Source organism: Scyliorhinus canicula, chromosome 5, assembly GCF_902713615.1.
Source record: "Scyliorhinus canicula chromosome 5, sScyCan1.1, whole genome shotgun sequence".
NCBI lineage: Eukaryota > Metazoa > Chordata > Chondrichthyes > Carcharhiniformes > Scyliorhinidae > Scyliorhinus > Scyliorhinus canicula.
In genome coordinates, this window is record NC_052150.1 from 12,100,672 (window position 1) to 12,124,547 (window position 23,876).

Sequence of the window (23,876 nt, forward strand, 5' to 3'; positions counted from 1 at the left end):
TTTTGTTCTTGTCTTCATGAAGTTTGTTCATGACCTAGCCTAGAAGATAAAGGCACCATTTATGTGGCACACTGCCAAGCAAGGGAAATACAACCGCAGTAAAACAATTGTCTTTTTCTCTAGTTCTAGTGGACGTTGTATGAACATTTCCATTCTTCAATAGTCTGACAATGTAACACCGACAAAAGTAACTCGCAATGTAATGGTACGCAGGTGGTATGGTATGCAAGTGATTGTGGTTTCTCCCCATGACATTGCATTGTTTAATTCAAAAATAATTTCTTACCTTGCTGACTGGACAGAAGGCAAATCCATGACATCCCCTAAAGAAACACATAACATGTCAACTATAATTTTGTGATGATTATTACAAAACAAACCACGATATTTTGTCCCAGTTCATCAACAGGAGTTTAGCACACCTTTATATTGAGCTGGCCCAGGCATCACAAAGTACTGAGTTCGGTTTTTTAAAGTTTTCTGCTCCTACTTAGTGAAACTTCCTAATGTAAATATCTCTTCTCAGACCTTACATGGGGGTGGGATTTTATATTAAAGCAATGTTTCCCTTTATAAATGAGATGAGGATTTTGGACTCAAACTGCCAACCATTTCCCTTCAAATATTTCTTCCATGGAACTATCCAAAATGGGCTTTCAAAGCAAAAACAGGACTTCACAAAGGATTATAGCTAAAGTTCAAAAGGGCTGAATTGGTTTGAATAAGAGGGTCAAAAGTGTAAAATTAGAATTTAGAAATTTTAAATACTATACTTATGACATTTAGTCAATTGTTAATTCATTATATTATTTGTAGCAATAGATTAAAACAGTAACTGCTATAAAATCCATATTGGGCACTGTCCAACTCTGTTTGTCAAGGTAAATGAATGACATTGAAGCATTGGAAGCAGCCAATACAGAATCTTCCGGTTGATCAGAGTGCAAAATGTGAAGTCATTGGGGAAAGACTGTGCTAATTTGGGTATTAGCATGAAAACAAAAAATCCAAAGGGTGATCTTGTATAGAGGCAATCAAAACAGTTAAAGCAACGGATAGGTAAAATAAGAACATTATTGAAATGAAATTACACCAAAAATGTAGAACAAGGAACCACAGTGCCCTCTCAATATTAATCTCAAAACAAATCAACACACAGAGAAAATTACCAGCTGGAAAGCAACCCCACATTTTCTGCATGTGGGTCTGTAAAAGAATCCAGGGTCATCTGGAATCGAAACATTAGCTCTTTTCTCTCCTTACAGATATTGCTAGACCTGCTGAGATTTTTCAGCATTTTCTCTTTTGGTTTCAGATTCTAGCATCCGCGGTAATTTGCTTTTATCCATAATTATCCTGTTTACCCCATAGTGCAGTGTAATCTGAGTCATTAAATGGTTTCAAGCAGATACATTTCTGATTTTAAACACAAGTTAATAGGTTAAAGGGATATGGAGAACAGGTAGGGAGGTGGATTTGAGACCAGAAAAAGATGAGCCATGATCTGATTGAATGGCAGAGCAGACCCAAAGGGCTGAATTGCCTACTTCTGCTTCCAATTCCTACTACCTGTCTGGTTTCAAAATATTGAAAATTGCACAAGCGCAGCGACAGGATTAACAAATTTAAAAGCCACGATGTGGAGATGCCAGAGTTGGACTAGGGTGGGCACAGTAAGAAGTCTTACAGCATCAGGTTTAAAGTCCAACAGGTTGACTTGGAATCAATAGCTTTTGGAACGTCATTCCTTCATCACCAGTTGCTCCTCGTGTCTGCATGGATTTCCTCCAGATGCCTCCCACAGTCCAAAGGTGTGCAGGTTAGATGGATTGGCTATGCTAAACTGCCCCTTAGTGTCCAAAAGGATAGTTGGGGTTACTGGGTTACAGGGATAGGGTGGAAGTGTGGGATTAAATAGGGTGCTCTTTCCAAAGGCTGGGGCAGACTCAATGGGCCGAATGGCCTCTTTTTGCACTGTAAATTTTATGATAACTACAGCAACTTCACACAAGTGAGCACATTTGAATGGCACAAACAGTGTGGTGATATTTTTGCAAATCTAATTAATGAAGGGGTGGACACACACTTTGTTTGCCCAGTTCACTCACGTCCCGGATCCTGTTTCCCTACACTGTGCTGTCTTTAACTTGCGCCTTCAGCCACCTGCATGGAAAGAAAAAAGCTAAAAAATTTAAATTTAAATTAAAGACAAGTCTAACTGACCGCAGATTCCGTAAGATGGTCTGCACAGAAAATTATGGGCCAATGCCAAACAGCTTTGACAGACTGGCAGTATCAACAGGGTTAGCCAGTCAAGCACTTGCCTGGACATTAGAATGCAAAACATTAAATGCAGGAGCAGTAGAATCAAATCTGAAGGTGGTGATTATTTAGCTTTACTCCAATATAGAATTTACAGTGCAGATGAAGCCATTCGGCCCATCGAGTCTGCACAGCCCTTCGAAAGAGCACCCTACCTAAGCCCAAACCTCCACCCCATCACCGTAACCCACTAACTTCGCCCAAACATTTTGGACACTAAGGACAATTTATCACGGCTAAACCACCTGACCTGCACATCTTTGGACTGTGGGAGGAAACCAGAGCACCCGGAGGAAACCCACGCAGACACAGGAAGAACACGCAGACTCCGCACAGACAGTGACCCAGCGGGGAAATCGATCCCGGGACCCTGGAGCTGTGAAGCAACTGTGATAACCACTGTGCTACCGTGTGCCCCCCCCCCCCCCCCCCCAACTCCCCTTCGTTGCAGTGGGGTCCAAGATGCTCTGGAATCACCCAAACAGTGCACAGAATGACAACAGTGGAACGCAATCATAAACACCAACACACTGAGCTCATACCAAGGTCAAGAAACTGAGCTGATCTTGACCGCAGCACACGACTAAGGGCCGTCTTTCCAGCTGTACCACACTTTATGGCTGGCTGGTGAATTCTGTTGGGGCAACTCTCCCCCGTTCACGGCCTGGAAGGGTACAGGCGCTACAAAAATGAAAGCCTCCCCGGGCGTTGGCAGATTAGGTTTTTTGCCGAGGGGGAATTTTCCCCAGGGTTTCGACGCCTTTCTGGGGGCGAAGTTTATCCACGAATCCTCCTCACAGCAACAATAAGGGGGGGGGGGGGGGAAGAGAGAGAAGCTGCTGTAAACAAACGGAGAAAGTCCGATCAAACACTCACCTTTACCAGTTGGAGACATTTGCTCCCGCTTTTGTGTGTTGAAAAAGAAGCGAGTAAAAGCGAGACGCTTTTTAAAAAAACTTTTGAAGAGAAAGCAACTGGGGGTTTCTTTACTATCTAGCTGTAAACATGGCTCCAAAATGGCAGCCGCCGTTTGGTTTAAATTTAGGCGCCAGCCGCAACGGGGGTCACGTGGCAACGGGCAGGGGGCGGGGTCCGAAACCGTGCGTGACGTCGGGGGGCGTGAACCACTTCGTGCCGCGAGGGGCGGGGCCTGCGATGGAGGACGGGACCCCATAGGCGGGAGGGAGTGACGTTACGGCGGGGTGACGTCGACTCCCCGACACGTGACGCAGGCGGCGCCGCTTCCCGCCCGTCCTCTCTTCGCCGATGGTTTTGAGCGGGGGTCGAGCCGAGCGGCCTTGATGGAAGTGCGCCCCGCCGTCGACACTTGTGAACGACAGCCATGAGCAAACGGAGCAACGTATCGTACGTGAAGCCGGCCGAGCCCGCCTTCCTCAGGAAATTTAAGGAAGATGTGGGGTACAAGGCCGGGCCCACGGTGGAAACGAAGGTCAGTCAGTCAGTCCGGGCCGGGCTCCTTCCCCGGAACCAGGCCAGGGCCCACTGGGGAGGGGGTGATGATGATGATGCCCTTTAAAGCCCTTGTGTTAAAAGCAGGAACAATATTCCAGGGTATCGGAAAAGGAGCAGTGGGATTCACTGGAAATCGGGGCCTGAGTGCTGTATTGTTCAATGGTTGGCGCCCATCACCCCCAGTGGTTCTCAAACTCTTTTGGTGGAAGAGCCACCTTCCAACTGGATTAGCAATAGGGTTTTCCCTGCCCCCTCTCCACCCCCCCCCCCCATTCTTCCACCCCCCCTCCCGCCCCCATTCTTCCACCCCCCCCCCTCCCGCCCCCATTCTTCCACCCCCCCCTCCCGCCCCCATTCTTCCACCCCCCCCTCCCGCCCCCATTCTTCCACCCCCCCCTCCCGCCCCATTCTTCCACCCCCCCTCCCGCCCCCATTCTTCCACCCCCCCCCTCCCGCCCCCATTCTTCCACCCCCCCCTCCCGCCCCCATTCTTCCACCCCCCCCTCCCGCCCCCATTCTTCCACCCCCCCCCTCCCGCCCCCATTCTTCCACCCCCCCCTCCCGCCCCCATTCTTCCACCCCCCCCTCCCGCCCCCATTCTTCCACCCCCCCCCTCCCGCCCCCATTCTTCCACCCCCCCTCCCGCCCCCATTCTTCCACCCCCCCTCCCGCCCCCATTCTTCCACCCCCCCCTCCCGCCCCCATTCTTCCACCCCCCCCTCCCGCCCCCATTCTTCCACCCCCCCCCCCCCGCCCCCATTCTTCCACCCCCCCCTCCCGCCCCCATTCTTCCACCCCCCCCTCCCATTCTTCCACCCCCCCCTCCCGCCCCATTCTTCCACCCCCCCCCTCCCGCCCCATTCTTCCACCCCCCCCTCCCGCCCCCATTCTTCCACCCCCCCCTCCCGCCCCCATTCTTCCACCCCCCCCTCCCGCCCCCATTCTTCCACCCCCCCCTCCCGCCCCCATTCTTCCACCCCCCCTCCCGCCCCCATTCTTCCACCCCCCCTCCCGCCCCCATTCTTCCACCCCCCCTCCCGCCCCCATTCTTCCACCCCCCCTCCCGCCCCCATTCTTCCACCCCCCCTCCCGCCCCCATTCTTCCACCCCCCCCTCCCGCCCCCATTCTTCCACCCCCCCCTCCCGCCCCCATTCTTCCACCCCCCCCCCTCCCGCCCCCATTCTTCCACCCCCCCCCATTCTTCCACCCCCCCATTCTTCCACCCCCCCCCTCCCGCCCCCATTCTGCCGCCCCCCCCCTCCCCGCCCCCATTCTTCCGCCCCCCCCTCCCGCCCCCATTCTTCCCGCCCCCCCCTCCCGCCCCATTACTTCCGCCCCCCCCTCCCGCCCCCATTCTTTCCGCCCCCCCTCCCGCCCCCATTCTTCCGTCCGCCCCCCCCTCCCGCCCCCATTCTTCCGCCCCCCCCTCCCCGCCCCCATTCTTCCGCCCCCCCCCTCCCGCCCCCATTCTTCCGCCCCCCCCCCGCCCCCATATCTTCCGCCCCCATTCTTCCGCCCCCCCCTCCCGCCCCCATTCTTCCGCCCCCCCCCCTCCCGCCCCCATTCTTCCGCCCCCCCCTCCCGCCCCCATTCTTCCGCCCCCCCCTCCCGCCCCCATTCTTCTCCGCCCCCCCCTCCCCGCCCCCATTCTTCCGCCCCCCCCCCCTCCCCGCCCCCATTCTTTCCGCCCCCCCTCCCGCCCCCATTCTTCCGCCCCCCCCTCCCGCCCCCATTCTTCCGCCCCCCCTCCCGCCCCCATTCTTCCGCCCCCCCTCCCGCCCCCATTCTTCCGCCCCCCCTCCCGCCCCCATTCTTCCGCCCCCCCCTCCCCGCCCCCATTCTTCCGCCCCCATTCTTCCCGCCCCCATTCTTCCGCCCCCATTCTTCCCGCCCCCCATTCTTCCACCCCCCTCCCGCCCCCATTCTTCCACCCCCCTCCCGCCCCCATTCTTCCACCCCCCTCCCGCCCCCATTCTTCCACCCCCCTCCCGCCCCCATTCTTCCCCCATTCTTCCACCCCCCTCCCGCCCCCATTCTTCCACCCCCCCTCCCGCCCCCATTCTTCCACCCCCCTCCCGCCCCCATTCTTCCACCCCCCTCCCGCCCCCATTCTTCCCCCCCCTCCCGCCCCCATTCTTCCACCCCCCCTCCCGCCCCCATTCTTCCACCCCCCTCCCCGCCCCCATTCTTCCACCCCCCTCCCGCCCCCATTCTTCCACCCCCCTCCCGCCCCCATTCTTCCCCCCCCTCCCGCCCCCATTCTTCCACCCCCCTCCCGCCCCCATTCTTCCACCCCCCTCCCGCCCCCATTCTTCCACCCCCCTCCCGCCCCCATTCTTCCACCCCCCTCCCGCCCCCATTCTTCCACCCCCCTCCCCCTTCCACATCTGCTATAATTAAAACATAGTATGGAAGTGCATTTTTCATAATGTTTTTAAGGAACTAGGTATTTGTGTTATGGTGTCCTACATAATCTTGTCTATTGTAGGCTCGCATTAATACTACAATCAAGTTACTGTGAAAATCCACTTGTCGCCACACTCTGGTGTCTGTTCGGGTACACAGAGAGTGAATTCAGAATGTCCATTTCACCTAACAAGCACGTCTTTCGGGATTTGTGGGTGGAAACCGGAGCACCCGGAGGAAACCCTCGCAGACACAGGAGAACGTGCAGACGTCCGCACAGACAGTGACCCAAGCCGGCAATCAAACCCGGGTCTCTGGTGCTGTGATGCTACAGTGCTAACCACTGCTACTGTGCCGCCCACAAAACTACAAAGCTCCCCGTAATTGAACCCTGATCTCTGTCACGTGACAGGTGGGATATAAACCACTATACTAAAGAGGAACTGTGCAATGCATGTTCTTTGATAAGAACATGCACTCTGCATATGTGGTGGTTTTGCACTCTACTCGCACCTCTAAGCTCACCCCATCCACCTGTACGGCCAACCTTGGTTAAAACTTTAAAACAGTTATATATTCCACGAAAACCTCCCAGTTAGTGTCGGCAGAGGGATAATGGTTGAGTTTGGGAGGTAATAATCTGAACAATTGACCCTACCCTTTCAACAGATTACTTTTAATAAACCAATAAGAAGAAAGTTCTCCCTTTTTAGAGGGGCATAATTTAAGTCGAATCATTTTAATGTATTTAAAAACTTAATAGTATTATACACAATGCTCACCATGCCCTCTGGTGCCCACCATTCTCACACGGTCATAATCATACCAGTCAACATCTCTTCCTCCTTCTCCAGTGGCACCCAGGCACAAACAACTTCATTGGCCCCAACCCCGAGGGCTACATCGAACGTTCCCAAAATGTTGCCTGACTTTCAGTTCCCATTTACTAATGACAATGCAACTGACCAGCATCAACAGTGATACTCCAATCACTGTTGACGGTGCACTGTTTGGGTTTGGCGCTAGAGATCACTATTGAAGTCACTGTTGCCACAAGACTCAATCATATCTGCTTCTACTTCAGATTTTCAGCATGTGCAATGCTTTGTTTTTTTCCTAATCTGTTCAATCATAAAGTCTGATTCCTCACAGTTCCTTATACTGACTTCAATGCAGCCGGCTGTTGTAAACCTACCAAGTGTTGCTGGGTAGATGTAAAAAAAATCTCTAATTTTTGTTGGAAGGATGTCATTTCTCATTTCCCCCTTGTTTATATTTCAACTGTCTTGAAGGCTGAATATTTGCCTGAAAACATATTCGGCGCAAAGGTACGGGGTCATTCAGGCTGTTCCATAGTCCAGTGAAATAGTGCCTAATTTGTATCAACACCATTTATCCACTTATGTTGGGCTTTAATCTTTGAAATTCTTCTTTGGGCCTCTTTACCCTCTCTAGCCCCCTCTCCTGATGCTTAGCACCAACCTCTTTGAACAAATCTCTTTTATGTGGCTCAAATTGTGTTTGATAATTGTGTCTGTGGTGCAATGGGTAGTGTTCCTGACTCTGAGCCAGCGGCTCTGGGTTCAAGACCCACTCCCACTCCCTCTGGGTTCAAGACCCACAGTCGGGATGGTGAGTGACTTGAAAGGAAACCTCCAGGTGGGCTTCCCATAGTCCGCTGCCCTTGTCCTTCGAGACGGTAGTCGTCGTGAGTTTGGAAGGTGAGTTCCGATCTTGAAAATGGTCCACACTGCTGCTAATGTGCATCAGTGGTGGAGGGAGTGAATGTTTGTTTGTGGAAGGAATGGCAATCATGGGGGCTGCTTTGTCTTGAATGTGTTAAGTTTCTTGAGTGTTGTTGGAACGGCACCATTCCACCACACTCCTGACTTGTGCCTTCTAGGTGGTGTACAGACTTTGGGCAGTCAGGAGGTGAGTTTTTACCATATGATTCCTGGCCTCTGAGGATACCTTGCCCGCAGTTGACCTGAAACCGAGACTAAATGGGGTCCAGAGTTGATGTTGAGGGCTCCCAGGCTAACTTCCTCCTGACTTATACCACTGTGCCGCCACCTCTTGCCTGGTCTGTCCTACTGGTGGGTCAGGACATACCCAGGAATGGTGATAATAGTATCTGGGATGTTACCTGTAAGGTGTGATGCAGTTAGTGTATTTCAGGTTGCTAATTAGCCTCACTGGTCCAGAAAGAATAATTTTCAGCACGGTGGCACAGTGGGGTAACACTGCTGCCTCACGGCGCCAAGGTCCCAGGTTTGATCCCGGCTCAAGGTCACTGTCCGTGTGGAGTTTGCACATTCTCCCCGTGTACGAGTGCGTTCCCCCCCCCCCCCACAAAGCAAAGATGTGCAGGCTAGGTGGATCGGCCATGCTAACTTGCCCGTTAGTAGGAAAAAAATGAATTGGGAACTCTAAATTTATTTTTAAAAAAGAAAGAATAATTTTATATTTGTTGGATGTCACATTTCTCCATTATGCCAAATTCCACATTTAAGTTTACTTGTATCTTATGCCGAGTCTCAGTAGCTTTTACAACTTGGTTTGCTGTCTGAGAATAACTCTGTGTAATTGGCTGCCGACCTTGCTTGATGACCTGACTGGTGCTCAATGCCTGGTGATTTCTTGACTTAGCACTGGATTCAAGCTGATATTGGAGATGGGGAAATCCGTGCCACGTAGAATGCTGGATTTTTATTTTTTTTTTTTGAAACTTTGTTTGAGGCTAGCCATTGCTTCGTTGCTGACCACTGAATCAACCCAATAGTGGTGTCGTGGAGTGAAATCCGAACCACATTTTGATTAACAAACTTTAACAGGATGCAGACGGTCAATGTAGAAATGTTGTAATAATAATTTGAAAATTAAATATTTTTTTCTCACACTTTCAGAAGCAGCAGCCCGCACCTGTTGACAGCGACAGTGGACAGAGTGATCCAGAAGATGAGCAGCCACAGGTAGTAGTTCTCCGTCAGGGCGACTTGACTGCTGACGAAGCGGCAAAAATCAAACAGATCACAGAAAGCTCGAAGAAATGTATGTAAATATGTAGTCGTTGGCCCTTGAACGTTCATTTAACAGTGTTTCCTTTTGTAGTTGTATGCAGTGCCTTGTTTATGCAGTTGATTCTTAAAAATAACCAAATTACATCTGTTGTGAGCTGCCTTAAACTGGACTCCGTTATCGACAATACTTTGAAAGGTGTTTACCCTAATCCGTTCCCATTAGCTTAATGGGTAAATGTGTACTTGACACATTTTATTGTTTGTGGTGAAGTCGCACACTTTCATGACTTGAAAATATATCGTTGTCTTTGGTTAGAATTCTGATACTCCCTAAAATCACTGGCAGGCGTTGAGAGGAAAATGGGAGTTTTAGGGGGTTTTTCTTGCAATATCATTTTCATATTGTTATATGCTAGGAAACAAGCTAGTATGTGTGAGTATGAGTGTAACTGGTTTAATTAAACTGGAGCTTAGACTGCAATAGTCAAAACATCAATGTAGGAGGTGTGAAGGTAAGTGGTTGAAATGGTAATAAACAGGGGTCAGGGAAGCAGCTTGACCAGGAATTTACATTAGGCAGATAAGAGGAGTAATGTTTAACGGTTACTGTTTGATTTCAACAGGAACATCTACAATTGTGAGATTGTAAATGTGTTCACAGCACCAGGGACCCGGGTTCGATTCCTAGCTTGGGTCACACTCTGGAATCTGCATGTTCTCCCCGTGTCTGCGTGGGTTTCCTCCGGGTGCTCCGGTTTCCTCCCAAAAGTCCCGAAAGAAGTGCTTGTCAGGTGAATTGGACATTCTGAATTCTCCCTCTGTGTACCCGAACAGGCGCCGGAGTGTGGCAACGAGAGGGTTTTCACAGAAACTTAATTGCAGTGTTAATGTAAGCCTACTTGAGACACTAATAAAGATTATTATTTTAAAAATTGTAAGTTTGCTTTATAAATGTTATAGCCATAAAGTAATAGAAAAAAAAGTCGCTCAATTCTGGGAAATTGAACTTTTATAGGACTAGAAACAATTGAGTGGAAGATCAAAGTGAGAAAAAACATTGAAAGCAAGACTGTAAGCCGTGTACTGAACCCCTCAGAGGAGAAGCCTATGTAAGATTTCATCTGGAACATCAGGGCATTGTGTAGTAATATTGCTGGAATTTTCTATAGATTAAAAGTCTTGAGGACAGTTGCCATCAAAAGCTTTGAGTTTAGTTAAGTCAAAATATTTTAGGAAATGTTTGAAGTGCTGTTAACTGTGTAAAGGTTTCTTACGCTTTATGGTTTCTTTTAATATATGTTTAACTTTAATATTTAAAATCATCAGAAGTGGTCTGAGAGTTACTTATGGAATCCCTACAGTGCAGAAGGAGGCCATTTGGCCCATTGAGTTGCACCAACCCTCCAAAAGAGCTACCCAGGTCCTCTCCCCCGTCCTGTCCCCGTAATCTAACCTGCGCTTCCTTGGACACTTAAGGGGCAATTTGGCATGACCTAGCCTGCACATCTTTGGACGGTGGGAGGAAACCGGAGGACCCGGAGGAAACCCACGCAGACACAGGGGAGAATGTACAAGCTCCCCACAGACCGGCGCCCAAGGCACTCCTTGATCTATGCTCACTGACGTGAGACAACAATGCTAAGGTGGCTTCAAACACCTCATAATATACAAATTGCAAAACTATTGTGGCAGCTTGTTTCAAGTTTCCCTTTGGGTATCTAAACACATGAACTGCTGTTGTCAAGAATGTGGCTCACCACCAATCTCTCAAGGGAAATATATACTGGCCATGCCAGTGATCTACACATCCCATGAATGTATAAATTGGAAGAAATAAAAAGATGTTTTGAATGCAGCAGAACATCATTTGAGTTGTAGAGTGGTAATTTGTGGGGCCAAATTCCTGTAATCCCATGATGATATTACGAGGATTAGGCGATTGAAGCCCAGTTTCCTCTTTGTGTATAATCCTCTGACTTTTCATTTATTCGCTACCACTCGGTCTTCTGGTCTAACACTACTTTCAAAAGTGTTATCGTGGGTTGACCATCGAGGAAATCCAGGTATTTGTAATTGGAAACAGTGGGGAAACGAGGCAGGGGGAGAAGGGTCATCGGAAATATCTGTGCACACTCAGCAGTAAACTGAGTTGTTTTTTTTTTAATTAGTCCTGAGAAAGGAATTCTAATTATCCTCAATTTTTTTGTGTTTCAGCTGAGGAGCCAGAACCAGAGGATGGAAAGATCGTATTTAGGAAACCAGCAAAACGTTCTTCAGATGACAGCTTTGCAGGCCTGACTGCCACTTCCAGCAAAAAGAAGAAAGAAGAGCGGACAGAACCCAAAACTTCAGAGAATAAACCAAAGCAAGTAAAAAACAGCAGCTTGCTGTCTTTTGAGGATGATGAAGATGACGATTAGAGAGCAGTAGGCACATTGCCTACATTTTAATTCTCACTAGTAAAAAGCCTATGATATCGACATCCTACCTTTGGGTGAATGCGGTTTATCAGTTCTGTACAGTTCCCAATAGATTTTGTTACGCGGTGATACAGCTAGGGCTGGTGTGTTATTTCCGTATAACTGTAATAGCTGACCCCCATCTTCGGTGTTGTTTTTTTCCCTCCATCATGGTTGAGAGCTCAGTTAAGTTAATATAAGTGCATCGAAAAGATGATGAGAAGGCGCAGAAAAAAGATGCCACTCATTGTCCACTGAAGCCTACTTAAATGCATATTGCTTTTCCAGCTGCAACACGCAGCAAACTGAGCACCGTGTTGAATCATCTGTCATTGAAATCAATGGGGCATGGCTTTGGTGAGTGGATATTTACAAGAGCAAGTGTTGCGTGAAATCAGGCTAGTGAGAAGCTAAAGTCAAATATATTGTAAACAAAAAGAGTCGATGGAAGTAAGAAAAATATAAATTAGTTGCCAGCATTTTGTTTCGTCAATATGATCAGCGAGTGGCACCCTGTCGGATATCTGCCTTTAGCACACGGTTGTATACGTGCCGAATAAGAACGTTCTGGATCAAATTAAAAGTTATCGACCTGAAACATCAAGTCCGTTTCTCTTTCCACAGATGCTGCCTGAGTATTTTCAGTTTCTATTTCCAATTTGTACACTTGTTTTTGGTGTTGTATCAAGGCAATGTTGACTGTTCCAAAAATCCTTTTGGCCGGCCTGCAACTTCCATAAACTTACCTGGGTCCTAACTCGCATCAAGCCCCGTTCTTCACCCCTCCTGTTCTTGTCGGATCCAGAATCGTAGAATCCCTACAGTGCAGAAGGAGGCCATTCGGCCCATCGCATCTGCACCAGCCCTCTGAAAGAGCGCCCTACCTAGGCCCAGTCCCCCACCCTATACCTGTAACCCCACCTAGGGGCAATTTAGCATGTCCAGTCCACCTAACCTGGACATCTTTGGACTTTGGGAGGAAACCGGAGGGAACCGACGCAGACACGGAGAAAGTGCAAACCCCACACAGACAGACACCTAAGTTTGGAATCTTAGGTGTACAAGTGGACTGCTGTACAAGGAGATGGCACAAACTCAGTGGGGCAAATGGCCGTGTTCTGGGACATAAGGGGCTGGTTTAGCTCACTCAGCTAAATCGCTGGCTTTTAAAGCAGGCCAGCAGCACGGTTCGATTCCCGTACCAGCCTCCCCGGACAGGTGCCGGAATGTGGCGACTAGGGGCTTTTCACAGTAACTTCATTGAAGCCTACTCGTGACAATAAGCGATTTTCATTTCATAATGACTATGAAATGCTCAGCACATCAGGTGGCAACAGTGGAAAGAAAGACAGTTAACATTTTGGGTTGATGCCCTTTCATTGGAAATGGAGAAAAGGGTAGCTACGGTTTCCACAGTATCTATTTCCCCTGAAAATCAACTGATCCGACTGGTCTTATCTTGGTTAGGCAGCACAACACTGATGAACTGTTGATTAGTCATAACAAAAAAAATATTTTGTTTGCATGTAACAATGGGCTTTCTTTTAAAAAGAGGAAGAATCTGTATACTGAGGTGATGTCATGGCTCATCCAAAATTCTGAATTAGTACACTTTTAGCCGGGATGTTTAGCTTTGAGTTACCCACAGAAGGATCGAGTTACTGGGGGGGAATACACCTTTCACTGGTACATGCCCATCACTGTGTTAGCTTTCCAGTTGACTTCTTTGCTGGCATCTCCTGCCCCCAAAATGCCACATCCAAGTGCTTAATTTTTGTGTGAGCCTTTACTGTGAATGGTGGAAAGATATTAAATCATGGGAGCAGCAGCACAGCTTTGTCCTTGCACAGTGTCCATGCAAACCCGCTTCTCTACAGAGGTCACTGAACAACGAATTACATCTGGGTTCTACTTCTCCAGCTCAATGGTTCACACAGTAAGTAACCGGGGGGGGGGGGGTTCCCTGATATTAAACCAATGTGCATTTAAGTAGGTTTAGTTCCAAGAATTTTGAGAATCCCTATTCACTGATTAATTAAATAATTATTGTAAGTATATGCATGTTAATGTCTTGTGATAAGAGATGAGCACAATGTCATTGGTTTGCATCATTAATAACTGAGCTTTTGTGAGCATCTTTAAGAAGATGGAGCACGTGGGAATGTTTGTAATAAGCTTCTTTTTGGAAGCCAGGCAATGTTTGTAGTGATGTGACCACATCCTTGGTTTTATCCTTCATGCCGTTTGGACTAGGGTGTTTTTTGTATAATAGTACATGTACGATGATGCAATGTTGACTTTTTTTTTCCAAACAGCAAATGTGTTTCACATCTTTGGAGGACAACTTGTATGAAATGTACTGTCGTTTTCATTAATAAAATCATTTCAGCGTGGCAATTGTACACTAATTAAAAGAGACACAATTCTGGTAGGATGCAGTCTCCTATTCATTTGCGCAGTTATTTACCAATCTATGGTGTGTTAGGCGGAGGAATGACCAAGAAGAGGCTAATAAATTCCCCTTAGGAAAAAGGGATGAAACAACTTATTTATACAGCATCTATAATGTAATGAAACATCACAAGGTGTTCTTTTGGAGTTTTTTTTTAAAGCAAAATTTGACATTGGGCTGAATAAGGAGATATCAGTGAAAATGCCCAAAGTCTTGATCAAAGAGGTAGGCTTTAAGAATTGTCTTAAGGCTGAAAGAGCTGGAGAGATTTAAAGTGGGTGGGGAATTGCAGAGATTAGGGCCTTTGCAGCTGTAGGCACAGCTGCCAATAGTAGAGCAATTAAATTCAGGAATGCTCGAGGCCAGAATTAGATGAGTGGAGATATTTGGGAGGGCTGTGGGAATGAAGGGACTGAAAGAAAGGTTGAGAATTTTAAAAATCAAGGCATTGTTTTATGGGAGAGTGTAGGTCAGGATGTACAGTGCTGATGGGACTTTGGGCAAGGAAGGGCACAGGTAGCAGAGTTTGGATGACATCTACGTGACATGCTGGCCAGGGGTCCATGGAACTATCGAGGTAACGGGCCTGAATGAGGGTTTCGGTGGGCGTGGAGTTGGAAGATTTTGGGCAATGGTGCAAAAATATTGTTTGGAAGCTCATCTTGGGGTCGAATATGCTAAACATCGAAGCACTATCATAGAAATAAGTTATTGTGCAGGCATGGGTAATTTTAAAATATATTTCCCTGAGGTTTTAAAAGTTAATTTTCTATCCAGTCCTGTGATAGCCTGTGCATTTTTGGATGATGAAACTCCAGCAGTGTCCATGTGAACACTTGTGTTCCTCAGTCTTGTATCCACCATCCTACATCTAAGCCCTATGAATGTGGATTTTTGAGTCCCTTTAAGAGGGCACACTGCATATTGAGTAAGCAGAAGGTACTAGCAATAGATATTGATCGTACATTTTTGCATTCTGGGTTAGCTTTTTCACAATTTGCTACATTGCTCAGACCAATTTTTACCAAATGAAAATCGCTTATTGTCACGAGTAGGCTTCAATGAAGTTACTGTGAAAAGCCCCTAGTCGCCACATTCCGGCGCCTGTCCGGGGAGGCTGGTACGGGAATCGAACCGTGCTGCTGGTCTGCTTCATAAACCAACGATTTAGCCTTGTGAGCTAAACCAGTCCCAAATATTCAGGCTCGGAAAATTCAGACACGGCAAGCCTCAAAGAAAATATTAAACTTGTAAGAGTCCTTCCTGTTTGTTTTCTTTGTTCCCATTTTCATGGTTTTGGCTCGTGAACCCATAATTGGGATGGGCCTTTAAGCAGAAGGCTCAAGTTGAAAAGGTCTGCATGCCAGGACACTTCTCAAGCTGTGTGTTTGGGAGAGGAGAAACCAGATCAGTTTGGGTAACTGGCAACTAGTGGGTTGGCCAGGGGTGGTGTTCTGTCTGATAACAGTCAGTGATTGGTTCCTGAGAGAACTTGGCAAAGTGTTTGGACCTCGAAAGTGAAAGGAATGCTCTCTCTGGCTTGCTGAAGTGAAAAGAACTGCTCTATTGTTCTTAAAGCAGTCCCTGGCACATTTTGTAAAAATTAGATTACCCAATTATTTCCAATTTAGAGTGGCCAATTCACCTCCCCTGCATATCTCTGGGTTGTGGGGGAGACCCACATGGGGGCGGGGAGGAATATGCAAACTCCACAGTGACCCGGGCCAAGATCGAACCTTGATGCACTGAAACAGCTGTGCTAACCACTGTGCTGCCCAACCTGGCTGTGAACCTGAAATGATGCTGAGTCGGCAGAGAAAACCACCTCGAGCCTAGAAGGAAGAAGCACCAAAAGGAAAGCCTGAGCTACAGAAAGACATTGACTGGAAGTCATACCAGTGCATCAGAGATCCTTATCCTTGTATTTTTAAAAAATATTTTCTTCCCCTTTCCACCACCATTTCCTTCTGTGTTGATGGTGTGTAGAGAGCGAGGGTGCGGTGAGTTTGAAATGGGGGTTGGGAAAGGGATATTAGTTACGTTTTCTCTCTAACATACTGTACATAATAAAAGGTTACTTGTTTTAAAGTTACAAACCTAGTGACTCTAGTTTGTTGGGCTCAACCAAGGCATGGGTATTTTGAATAAAACCTTATTTTACCTGTGTTGCAATTCCGGGTCACATGGGGATGGAATTGACTGCGTGCTAGCCCAGAGCATCATGACAAAATACACAGTAAATGAGTTGCCTGAGGGCCAGATTACTAGTGCTCAGGGCCTGCCTATGGTTCACAAGCCGCAGTGTGGACATTTATAGTAATACGCCTCAAGTACGCTTGCTTCTGAATCAGATAGTCAAATGTTCAAGCTCCACTCAAGTCTTAGATATGAGCGTACAATTGATGAATTAGGAGCAGGAGTAGCCCACTAGGCCTCTCGAGCCTTCTCCACCATTCAATCAGATCATGGCTCAGCTGACTGACCCCCACCTCCACATTCCCGCATACCACCACTTCCTTAAAAATGTGCAAAGTTGGGCAGCACGGTGGTTAGCATTCCTGCTTCAAGGCGCTGAGGTCGCAGGTTCGATCCCGGCTCTGGGTCACTGGCTGTGTGGAGTTTGCACATTCTCCCTGTGTCTGCGTGCAGAGTAGGTGGAGTGGCCACGCTAAATTGCCCCATAATTGGAAAAAATGAATTGGGTACTCTAAATTTATTTTTTTAAATGTGCAAAGATTCGATCTCCACTGCCCTTGAAGAAATGAGTTCCAAAGCCTCACTTGAGGACATAATCTATGTTGACACTCCTATGCCATACTGAGGGGGTGCAGCAGTGTCTGAGGTGCTGTATTTTGTCTGCTGTCTCAGCTGGATGCAAAAGATTCCCTGGCATGAGAAGAAGAGCGGCAATGTTTTCCCCGGTGTCCTGGCCAGTCTTTATCCCTTGAGTGGCCTGTTCAAGTTGCCTGCTGCATTTCTGTACATTACATTAGTGACTCACACTGCAAAAAATACTTTGCCTGCTGTGAAACACTTTGGGGTATGTTGAGGTAATGAAAGACCCCACATAAATCCAAGTTTGTTTGTTCTTTCTGTCTTGTGCTGTGACTTAAGTGGAAGAACCTCCAGTGTGTTCTATGTTGTGGTGACATGTGTTAATGCCTTTGGAGTTGTGTGAGAATGCTTTCGCAGACAAAGAGCAAAATACATATTTCCCCAAAAGGGTAAGTGATTCCACTTAGGTTCAGAGTTTTGAGTGAAGAAATGAAGGTTGAATATGTCTCGAGTGTGCACAAGGATATTTTAGTTTGGTATCATGTTGTGGACACGAGAGTATTTTGGCAAATATGAGCGTAGATTTTTTAAATGTTAAATTGGTTCACATTTTGCTGCTTTTAGACACTTTATTTTGTGAGGTATAACATCTAGCCCCTCAGCCGAGTACCAATGGTCCTCATATCGAAAATAACGATCCCACCAAACCCCCAAACATTAGCCCGCATTTTAACATAAACAAATGACAAAGAGGAATCAGGAATCATCCATAGTCACCATTAACACATACAGTCCCCTCCCACCAACCCTCCCAGTCCTCAAATCCCCCTAATGTTCAATGTGATACAGTTCTCAAAAGTGCATAATGAATAACGCCCATGAATTGTAGAACCCCTCCATCCTTCCCCTCAGTTCAAATTTGACTTTTTCAAGCATTAAGAATTCCAGCTGGTCCTCCCGCCACGCCAGGGCACAGGGTGGCGAGGTTGATCTCCACCCTAACAGAATCCGCCTTTGGGCGATCAACGAGGCGAAGGCTACAGCATCTGCCTCTGCGCCCGTTTCCAACCCCGGCTGGTCCGACACCCCGAATATGGTCTCCCGAGGGCCCGGGTCCAGTTTCACATGCACCACTTTAGAGATTACCCTAAAAACCTCCTTCCAGTTATCCTCCAGCTTTGGACAGGACCAAAACATATGAATGTGATTTGCAGCCCCCCCTCCCTTTGCAACGTTCACATACATCTTCTACCCCCTCAAAGAGCCGGCTCATCCTCACCCTTGTGAGGTGCGCTCTATACACCACCTTCAGAAGTATCAGCCCCAACCTTACACATGAGGTGGAGGCATTCACCCTCTGGAGCACCTCACACCAGAACCCCTCCTCCACACCCTCTCCCAACTCTTCCTCCCACTTTGCCTTGATCCCTTCTAGCGGCGCTTTATCCTCCTCCAAAATAGCCCTGTAAACCGCCGATACTACCCCCTTCTCCAGTCCCCCTGTCGTCAGCACCTCCTCCAGCAATGTGGAAGCCGCCTCCCCTGGGAAGCTCTGTATCTCTTTTCTGGCAAAGTCTGGAACCTGCATGTATCGAAATATTTCCCCCTGCTCCAGCCTATACTTCGCTCCCAGCTCTTTCAATCACGCAAAACGACCTCCAAGAAACAAATCTTTTAGTACCTAATTCCTTTCTCCTCCCACCTCCAAAAATTTCCATCCCACTTCCCTGGCTCAAATCTATGGTTCCCCCGAATTGGCATTTCCCTTGACCCTGCCCCCAACCCAAAGTGCTGTCGAAACTGCCTCCAAATTCTCAACAAAGCTATTACTACCGGACTCCCTGAGTATCTCCCCGGGGCCATGGGAGCGGCGCTGCCGCTAGCGCCTTCAATCCCGACCCCCTACCGAAACTCTCCTCCATTCTGACCCATTGGGAGTCAACCCCTCTGACCCAGCTCCGTACCTTCTCCACATTCACCGCCCAGTAATAATACATCAGGTTCGGAAGACCCAAGCCCCCTGCCTGCCTTCCTCTCTGTGGCAGCACCTTTTTAATTCTGGCCACCTTCCCTCCCCATATGAACGAGATAATCATCCCTTCAATCTCTCTAAAAAATGCCTTTGGCAGGAAAATCGGCAGGCATTGAAAAATAAACAGGAATCGCGGCAGCACATTCATTTTAACCGCCTGTACCCGACCCGCCAGTGACAGAGGGAGACCATCCCACCTTGCCAGATCAGCTATCACCCTCCCCACCAAACTAGATATGTTGTGCAAGATAATTTAATTGATTGGTACCCATCTTAAAAATGTTGACTCCTGAACTTCAAAGATTTTCTTTAGTTATTCTCGGAATCAGAAATCCTTTTGGACTATTTGCAAGTATCCCGCGGCACGCTGCATTTCAGAGAAATGAGACTGCAGCCCCTGTTAATTGCTGGGGCTCCAAAACAGTGTGACATCCTCTACAATAGATCAGGCACATGTGTGAACAAGGCAAGCAATGGTCTGGCTCCTCAACTGATCAGTTTGAAGAATCCTCACTGGACGGTCTAAGCCAAGAAGTTTAATTATAATATTTCATTCAATGTGAAATTGTGTACAGAAAGCAAAACAGTGAGGGAGGGAAGGATGGGATCGAGAGAGCGAGTTAGATAAAAGAAACAAAAACGTTTCTAAAATTATGTTCTTTCTAAATTTCTTGTAATTAAGAGCCGAAGCAATGAGAGTCCACACTTATTAAAGTATTTTTAGTGCCAGAGATGTTGTCTGGCAGCAATTAAGACTTATCACACTGTTAAAAGTCCACTTCCACTTTGAATGGACTGGCCTTAACATTGTCAGGCATGTTCATGTTTGGTAGATATTGGTACATATTAGTAGATAGGTAAGTATTGCAACTTCACACTCTTCACACGTGTGAATTGTTGATGTAGCAGAACCTGTGAAGGAGCATGACAAATTGGACGGAAAAGTCCTGATTTCTGCATTTTAATGTTCTCATCAGGAGTTGCTGTCCGATTTACTCAACAATAATGGTGAGCACTAGTAGCATCACCGTTAGTGTCAACGCAAAAATCTGGTATCTGACCTGTACAGTCACAAAATCAAAATGATCAGAACGCAAATGAAAAATGGAGCAGGTTCCCCCATGCAGCCCAAAGCATATGCAAGTTGAAAAACCTCACCTTATTGGTACACTTGTGTAATTAATATGACTTAGATTAACAAATTGCTCTGTACGTGAGCTTAGTAATGAAAGATCTTCATTTGTACCTCCCTGTTGGGATAATTTGTGAATTTTGCATACGTTGAGTCTTACAGTTGGCACGTAGCTTTGAGCAATTATGGTCGGAAGGGTGGTCACAGCAACAAGTATCCCAGGGCCTCCTGTCAGAAAGGTACATAGTAATAGCTCGCAGTTCGGTGGGCTGCCAGGGCTATGAGCTGATTGTGGGAGAAGCTGAGAACACGCTTCCCGTTGGTCAAGAGTAGCAAATGTTTGATAAGAAGTTGTTTGTTGTGTTGACACAAGTGTACATGCTTAGGCTAAATGTTGCAAAGCTACATGTAAAAAAGGCTACAAAAATCAGAGTGCATCATTGCCAAGGGATGGCATTAATCACAGGTGAGGTTATGGGATTTCGGGGATAGGGCGGGGGGAGTGGGCCTAGGTATGATGCTCTTTCACAGGGTCAGTGCAGACTCGATGCGTTGCATGGCCCCCTTCCGCACTGTAGGAATTCTATGACACTTGCAGAGGGGCATTTGTCAGGGCGAGGGAGTTTGAAGTTGCCAGTAGAGTACTTGCCAGGAAATAAGCACTTGTGAAGAACATTGCCAGTTGATGGATATTTGTCCCAGTTGGGATTGACGTCAGAACCCAGAAGTGATGAAAGTAATTGTCACATGTTAAGGATTGCTGTAAGAATCCAATAATATAGAGATCAGTATTAGAATCCAGTATTAGGGCTAAAGGCCTTAATAGAGAGTGAATATAAAATGTATAACCATTAAGCAGCCACGGAATTGTTCAACTGAAATATAGTTTGAGAGAGAGTGCGAGAGAGAAGCAGCTGCAATGTGTTTAGCTTCAGCATTTAAGGAAGTCCTTAAGGAAGTGGCTCCAGAAATAGCGGATGCATTGGTGGTCATCTTCCGGGATTCTATAGACCCCGGAGCAGTCCCTGCAGATTGGAGGGTAGCTAATATCACTCCAATGTTCAAAAAGGGAGGTAGAGAGAAAACAGGGAATTATAGACCAGTAAACCTAACGTCGGTAGTGGGGAAAATTCTCGAATCCATTATCAAGGACTTTATAATGAAGCATTTAGAATCAGTGGCAGGATCAGTCAGAGTCAGCGTGGATTTATGAAGGGGAAATCATGCTTGACAAATCTATTGGAATTCTTTGAAGATGTAACTAGTGGAGTTGACAAGGGGGAGCCAGTCGATGTGGTATATTTGGACTTTCAGAAGCGTTTGACAAAGTCCCGCATAAGACAGCGTGCAAAATTAAAGCGCATGGGATTGGGGGAAGTTTACTGAGATGGAAAACTGGTTGGCAGAAAGGAAACAGAGAGTAGGAATTAACAGGTCATTTTCAAATTGGCAGGCAGTAGCTAGTGGGGTGCCACAGGGTTCAGTGCTGGGACCCCAGTTATTCAGAATATATAATAATGATTTGAACCAGAGATCAAAATGTAACATCTCAAAGTTTGCAGATGATAGCAAGTTGGGTGGGAGGGTGAACTGTGACGAGGATGCATAGGTCCTTCAGCATGATGTGGACAGGTTGGGTGAGTGGGCAGATCAATGGCAGATGCAGTATAATTTGGATAAATGTGAGGTTATTCATTTTGGAAGCAGAAATAAAAAGGTTGATTACTACCTGAATGGCTGTAAATTGGGAAAGGGGAGCGTGCAGCAGGACTTGGGTGTCCTTGTGCAACAGTTGCTAAAGGGAAGCATGAAGGCAAATGGTATATTGGCTTTCATTCCGAGAGGTTTCAAGTACAGGAGCAGGGATGTGTTGTTGCAATTATACAGGGCCTTGCTGAGGCCACACCTAGAATATTTTGTGCAGTTTTGTTCTCCTTTTCTGAGGAAGGATGTTCTTGCTCTCGAGGGTGTGCAGCGAAGGTTTACCATTCCGGGGATGGCAGGACTGACGTATGAGAAGAGATTGACTAGGTTAGGATTGTTTTTGCTGGAGTTCAGACGAATGAGGAGGGATCTCATAGAGACTTATAAAATTCGATCAGGACTAGATAGGGTGGATGCAGGGAGGATTTTCCCGATGGTGGGTCTGTCCAGAACCAGGGGTCACAGTCTGAGGATTCGGGGTTGGACAGAGATGAGACAATTCTTCACCCAAAGAGTGGTGAGCCTGTGGAATTCATGACCACAGGAAGTAATAGAGGATAAGACATTGAATACATTCAAGAGGCGGCTAGATATAGCACTTGAGGCCAATGGGATCAAGGGTTATGGGGAGAAAGCAGGATTAGAATATTGAATTGGATGATCAGCCATGATCGTGGCGACTGGTGGAGCAGGCTCGAAGGGCCGAATGGCCTCCTCCTGCTCCGATCTTCTATGTTTCAGAATTTAAGATGGACAGGAAGCTTCTGCAGTTTAAGGTAGACTGGGAAATTCAAGTTGCAGTCTTAAAGCTGGAAAGGGAATTGTATACATATTAGAGTTACGATGACAAAGTTTAAATCTCAAAACATGTGGAGAGTCAAGAGACGAGATTCAAGGAACCAAGAGTAGACGCCAGATGTCTGAAGATCCAGGGAAAGACAGACCAACATGTGTTGAACTTGTGTACCATGCGATGTCTTGAATAATAAAATGTTAAGTACCAAGCTTCGTTGTCCTATAAACCTTGTTCGCTTGTATTGGAAATTATTGAGTGTCCTTTTTGGTCAATAAGGTTATTCCCCTGGAATTTTAGTAATCCCGTGAATGCTTTTTTTTATCATTAGTATATTAGAGCTGTTCCTTTTTGATGTAGACATTTAGAAACTAATTGCTAACCCCTGCTGATAAGCCATGCTGCTAAGTTGAGTACACATCATTATTTTTTCTTGTATGCTAAATGACCAAACTCACGTGGAGCAATTAATGCATGTACCGTGGATGCTGGTTGGTCTATCGAGTTTTGACATTCAGCCCTATTTACCCTGCTACATAAATGTACTCTGGGTGAGCAATTAGGCACAGCTTGATTTTACAGCCTCGGTGCATAGATGGTGTTCCTGGACTATGCTGTAGTGTGCGAGAGAGTGGTAAGAAAAGGATTTATAGCTGCTGCTTCACCATCATCAAAGGCGAGCACTAAATTATGACGGTGGGATGCTTTGGACGCAGGAAGGAAGAAAATAAGGCACAACTGATTTGCTCCAATCTGGGTAATTGGCTGTGTGTGCTGTTAGGTAGGGAATAATGCATAATAATTTCATCATATGCCTTAATGCTCCAAATTCCATACATGGGGCTGAATTTTGCTAGGGGGGGGCGGGACTGTCCCTCTGTCCCAAACCTACCCCCGGGGGGGGGGGGGGGGGGGGAGAAACCAGTCCTGCTCAGAATTTTCAAGTATCCTCATTCTTTCAGATTTGAGTAATTGTTGCAGTACATAATATCTACAGGATGCACTGCAGCACTGGCCATGGCTTCTTCCAGCAGATTCGCCTCCCAACCCCATAACTCCCAACACCTAGAAGAACAAGTGTGCATGGGGGGCACCATCTCCTCAGTCTCACGCCATCCTGGCTCAGACAGGCGTGGTCATTTTGTTCATTGTTCCAGGGCTAACATACTGCAGCTCCCGACCAAACTGCAACTGTTGTTGAACCTTCACCACAGTGAGTGGTACAAGAAGTATAACGTTGAAAAACCCTCTTGACCCCACCTGTAGTTTCTGGTTGAGGCCACCAGGTGGTGATACATTATCTTTTC

General features: G+C 47.1%; 2 protein-coding genes across 3 annotated transcripts in view; one reads left to right on the forward strand and one right to left on the reverse strand.

Annotated features, from left to right (window-relative positions):
* Positions 1-23,876, reverse strand: part of kif15 (kinesin family member 15) — a 230,583-nt gene that overhangs the window by 95,127 nt on the left and 111,580 nt on the right. The window contains exons 1-2 of one of the 2 annotated variants that reach the window (XM_038796595.1): positions 3,199-3,364; positions 287-323 (exon numbers count right to left, since the gene is read on the reverse strand). In XM_038796595.1, the coding sequence (XP_038652523.1) occupies positions 287-323; positions 3,199-3,217 (56 nt within the window). In that variant the 5' untranslated portion in view covers positions 3,218-3,364. Of the gene's footprint in view, positions 1-286; positions 324-3,198; positions 3,365-23,876 lie in introns of those variants that run through there. The other variant, XM_038796594.1, reaches the window with a different exon arrangement.
* On the forward strand, positions 3,528-14,112 carry kiaa1143 (KIAA1143 ortholog). The gene is made up of 3 exons (XM_038796596.1): positions 3,528-3,772; positions 9,109-9,253; positions 11,437-14,112. Exons 1-3 carry the CDS (start codon positions 3,665-3,667, stop codon positions 11,640-11,642), a joined length of 459 nt encoding a protein of 152 aa, XP_038652524.1. The 5' UTR covers positions 3,528-3,664; the 3' UTR covers positions 11,643-14,112.

Bases quoted from the DNA above. Each gene is read 5' to 3' on its own strand.
- kiaa1143 (XM_038796596.1), top strand. From the start codon at position 3,665: ATGAGCAAACGGAGCAACGTATCGTACGTGAAGCCGGCCGAGCCCGCC. The intron at 3,773-9,108 runs GTCAGTCAGTCA...TCACACTTTCAG, and splicing joins GGCCCACGGTGGAAACGAAG to AAGCAGCAGCCCGCACCTGT. The intron at 9,254-11,436 runs GTATGTAAATAT...TTTGTGTTTCAG, and splicing joins CACAGAAAGCTCGAAGAAAT to CTGAGGAGCCAGAACCAGAG.